Here is a 5,000-nt window from a genome sequence, read left to right as displayed (position 1 = left end):
TTCTTACATCTAATCATGTATCGTCATATACAATGGGGCTGACGCATACATTATTCTTACATGTAACCATGTATCTTCATATACAATGGGACTGAGGCCTCTCCTCTGATCTGTTACCTGTTATCTAATGCTTGCTATCTGGGATGTTCATGCAGAGAAAACAGCTAGGGATACGTGTGTGTGTGTGTGTGTGAACAGGGGAGGACAGAGAGTTGTCTTCAGTGTGAGTGTATGGAGGAAGCAGCCAGGAGAGGACAGAGAGAGAGAGTGTGTGTGTGTATGTGTATAAATAGGGGGAGGACATCATCTTCAGTGTGAGTGTATGGAGGAAGCAGCCAGGAGAGTGTGTGTGTGTGTGTGTGTGTGTGTGTGTGTGTGTTGGAGAGGACAGGACAGGACTGGAGGACATTCTTAGAACACTGTACTGATGTTCTGGAGAGGAATGAAGGTGAGTAGAGATGGCGCTTCGAGCTGGAGGACAGCAGTTCCCATGGGAGCTTGTGTGTGTGTGTGTGTGTGTGTTTGTGTGTGTGTGTGTGTGTGTGTGTGTGTGTGTGTGTGTGTGTCTGTGTGTGTGTGTTAACTCACCTCTCATGTACTAGTTTGAGCTGTACAGTGGGAGCTTGTGTGTGTGTGTGTGTGTGTGTGTGTGTGTGTGTGTGTGTGTGTGTGTGTGTGTGTGTGTGCGCGTGCGTATTAACTCACCTCTCGTGTACTAGTTTGAGCTGTACAGTCTGCTGCTCCTGTATTCCTGTGAGTAGTTTGCCCAGGTGGTCACACTGCTGTGTGACGTGCGTGTCCTTCAGGGTCTGCTCTTCAGTGCACTGGGAGGCCAGCAGCTCAGAGAACTCCTTAGTGTGCTGGGCAGTGATCTCCTTCACCTGGGGAGCACACACACACACACACACAGATTACACACACACAGATCACACACACACAGATTACACACACACACACACAGATTACACACACATCTCACACACACACATACACACACACATACACACACAGATCACACACACACACACACAGATTACACACACATCTCACACACACACACACACACACACACACACAGATTACACACACATCTCACACACACACACACACACATCACAGATTCCACACACACACACACACACACACACAGATTATAAACCCACACCCACACACATATTACACACACACACACACACACACACACACACACACATAAAATCACATATCACACACACACACACACACACACACACACACACACACACACACACACACACACATACACACAGATTACACACACATCTCACACACACACACACACATCACAGATTCCACACACACACACACACACACACAGATTATACACCCACACACACATGCACGCACACACGCACACACACAGATTACACACACGTCACACACACACAGATTACACACACATCATACACTTGCACACACACACACACACACACACAGAAAATACACACATCTCACACACATACACACAGATTACATACACATCTCACACACAGATTACACAACGATGAAACACACACGGACACACACACACACACCCACAAGCTCCCATTCGTATTTCCATTCCTTATTTCTATATTCTGAAATGTTCAGGTTATTTTTAATGAAACTGTTTGCTTTAACCTTACTGCAGGTTTACTAACTCATAAACACAATCAAATCACTCCTAGAGACTTGGGAGTTTCGGGTCTATAAAATAATAAAGGTGATATGAGTGTTTCTACCTTGGCTTTGTGGTCTGTGGTGAGGGCCTGGACCTTGGCTTCCGTCTCCTTCTTCAGATCCATGCAGTTGTTCTCCCTAGGGTGGGGGTGGGGGTGGGGAAGAGACTGTTAGCTTAAGGGTTCAGACAGTTAATAACACATTTATAAACAGGTATGCAGCAGTTGTTGTTATTTCAGACAGTTAATAACACATTTATAAACAGGTATGCAGCAGTTGTTGGCGCGTTTATAACTAGTCTGTACCCCTTCTTCTTGATGGCCTTCTCCAGCAGCTTCTCCAGAGTGGACTTCTCTTTGTCGTGCTGCGCCATCATCTTGTCCATCTGGACGCAGTGGGATTTCTGCATAGCGTTGTGGTCCTGCATACACACAAGCAAACAAACAAACAAACAAACAAAGGCCATAAACAAACAGCTGGCCATTAGAGTGTGTGTGTGTGTGTGTGTGTGTGTGTGTGTGTGAGAGAGAGAGGGGTTGAAGTGTTTGGTAGAGAGACCATGAGGAGACTGCTAATTGGATCTCAGACAAGTAGCCTCTCACTGAGAAACATACAAGAGAGAGAAAAAAGATGGCGGGAGAGAGATAGAAGGAGAGATAGATCGAGAGTGAAGGAACGACAAAGAAATGAGAGAAGCAGACACAGCAAGGGAGGACAGCAATTGAAAGAGGGGAAAGGAAGAGCTGAAAAGAGAAACAGTATAATAATGACAAATATTAAATAAACAGACTGAGTGAAGATGAGAAAGAGAGGGAGAGAAAAAGGAGGAGAGAGACAAAGAAAGACAGAGAGGATAGAGGAGAGAGAGAGAGAGAGAGAGAGAGAGAGAGAGAGAGAGAGAGAGAGAGAGAGAGAGAGAAAGGATTAGTGAGACAGGAGAAGAGCAGAGGGGCTTGAAAGGAGAGGGGAAAGAGGAAGGGAGACAGAGGGATAGAGAGGAGAGTGAGAGAAAGAGAGAGAGAGAAAGAGAGAGAGAGAGAGGAGAAAGGAAGAGGGTCTCAGTGATGCTAATGATCTTCAAACAGGTGGTTACAACATCAAAGAGCCAGGGCAGAGGAGAGGGGCTTGAAAGGAGAGGGAGAAAGAGGGAGGGAGAGAGGGAGGAATAGAGAGAGAAGGATAGTGAGTGGGAATAGATAGAGAGAAAGAGCGGAGAGAGAGGGATAGAGAGAGGAGAGAGAAAGACAGAGGGAGGGATAGAGAGAGAGAGAGGGAGAGAGAGACAGAGGAAGATATGTAGAGAGAGAGAGGGAGAGAGAGAGAGAGGGAGAGAGAGAGAGTCAGAGAGGGAGGAATAGAGAGAGAACAAGGGAGAGAAATAGTGAGGGACAGAGAGATAGAGAGGGAAAGAGAGGTAGAGGGAGAGAGAGAAAGAAAGAGAGTAGAGGAGAGCTCAGACTAGCCTTGGCGTGTTTCTTCTTTAGTGCGCTCAGCTCCTTCTGCTGCTTCTTCATGAGTTTCAGGTACGTCTGCAGAGACACACAGTCAGTATGGACACAGTTAAGAGTGGATACAGTCAGTGGACACAGGCAGTATGGACACAGTTAAGAGTGGACACAGGCAGTATGGACACAGTTAAGAGTGGATACAGTCAGTGGACACAGGCAGTATGGACACAGTTAAGAGTGGACACAGGCAGTATGGACACAGTTAAGAGTGGACACAGTCAGTATGGACACAGTTAAGAGTGGACACAGTCAGTGGACACAGTTAAGACTGGATACAGTCAGTATGGACACAGTTTAGAGTGGACACAGTTAAGAGTGGACACAGTTAAGAGTGGACACAGTCAGTATGGACACAGTTAAGAGTGGACACAGTCAGTATGGACACAGTTAAGAGTGGGCACAGTCAGTATGGACACAGTCAGTATGGACACAGTCAGAATGGACACAGTCAGTATGGACACAGTTAAGAGTGGACACAGTCAGTATGGACACAGTTAAGAGTGGACACAGTCAGTATGGACACAGTTTAGAGTGGACACAGTTAAGAGTGGACACAGTTAAGAGTGGACACAGTCAGTATGGACACAGTCAGAATGGACACAGTCAGTATGGACACAGTTAAGAGTGGACACAGTCAGTATGGACACAGTTAAGAGTGGACACAGTCAGTATGGACACAGTTAAGAGTGGACACAGTCAGTATGGACACAGTTAAGAGTGGACACAGTCAGTATGGACACAGTCAGTATGGACACATTTTAGAGTGGATACAGTCAGTGGACACAGTTAAGAGTGGACACAGTCAGTGGACACAGTTAAGAGTGGACACAGTCAGTATGGACACAGTTTAGAGTGGACACAGTTAAGAGTGGACACAGTTAAGAGTGGACACAGTCAGTATGGACACAGTCAGTATGGACACAGTTTAGAGTGGACACAGTTAAGAGTGGACACAGTTAAGAGTGGACACAGTTAAGAGTGGACACAGTCAGTATGGACACAGTCAGTATGGACACAGTCAGAATGGACACAGTCAGTATGGACACAGTTAAGAGTGGACACAGTCAGTATGGACACAGTTAAGAGTGGACACAGTCAGTATGGACACAGTTAAGAGTGGACACAGTCAGTATGGACACAGTTAAGAGTGGACACAGTCAGTATGGACACAGTCAGTATGGACACAGTGATAGTATGATAGTTGACATGTGGTAACACTGAAAAGTAAATATATGAAATAATTTGGTCCATCAAAATATACCAAATATCAAAATAAACTAAATCATTCCAGTGTGTATTTATTGGTTAGGGTCAGAGGTCGTGTGTGTGTGTGTGTGTGTTTTACCTTCATCTGTTTGAGGTCGTCAATGCTGATTTGTGGCACAGATCCTGAGGCATCTAAGGGATCAAACACACACACACACACACACAAACTCATAATTCTCACACAAACAAAAACACTCACACTTTGCAAACACACATGTGCACATGTTCAATGAAGGCAGACCAGGTTTAAACCCCTCTTGACCACAGTGGCATTGTTGGACAGCGCCGTGTTGGACAGCAAAGTGTTGGACAGCACCGTGTTGGACAGCGCCGTGTTGGACAGCGCCGTGTTGGACAGCGCTGTGTTGGACAGCGCCGCGTTGGACAGCGCCGCGTTGGACAGCGCCGCGTTGGAACCGTGGTGTTTAAAGCTCTAAAAGGCCTAGCTCCAAATTACCTGAAGAAATGAATGATCTCCTACTGCCCACTAAAACCCCTTTGTTCCCAGAGTGCAGTTCTTCTTTATCC

General features: G+C 46.1%; 1 protein-coding gene across 1 annotated transcript in view; it reads right to left on the bottom strand.

The window, feature by feature from the left end:
* The window catches only part of plcb4b (phospholipase C, beta 4b), a gene marked incomplete at its 5' end in the record, with an annotated part of 55,308 nt that overhangs the window by 4,885 nt on the left and 45,423 nt on the right, over positions 1-5,000 (bottom strand). Inside the window, 5 exons of the mRNA XM_080854273.1 lie at positions 706-881; positions 1,761-1,836; positions 2,004-2,119; positions 3,162-3,227; positions 4,552-4,604. Coding sequence (XP_080710399.1) covers positions 706-881; positions 1,761-1,836; positions 2,004-2,119; positions 3,162-3,227; positions 4,552-4,604 — 487 coding nt within the window. The remainder of the gene's footprint in view (positions 1-705; positions 882-1,760; positions 1,837-2,003; positions 2,120-3,161; positions 3,228-4,551; positions 4,605-5,000) is intronic.

Source organism: Sprattus sprattus (genome assembly GCF_963457725.1).
Source record: "Sprattus sprattus genome assembly, chromosome: 16".
Classification (NCBI taxonomy): domain Eukaryota; kingdom Metazoa; phylum Chordata; class Actinopteri; order Clupeiformes; family Clupeidae; genus Sprattus; species Sprattus sprattus.
The sequence above is the reverse complement of the archived record's forward strand: the minus strand, read 5'-3'. Positions and strand labels throughout refer to the sequence as shown.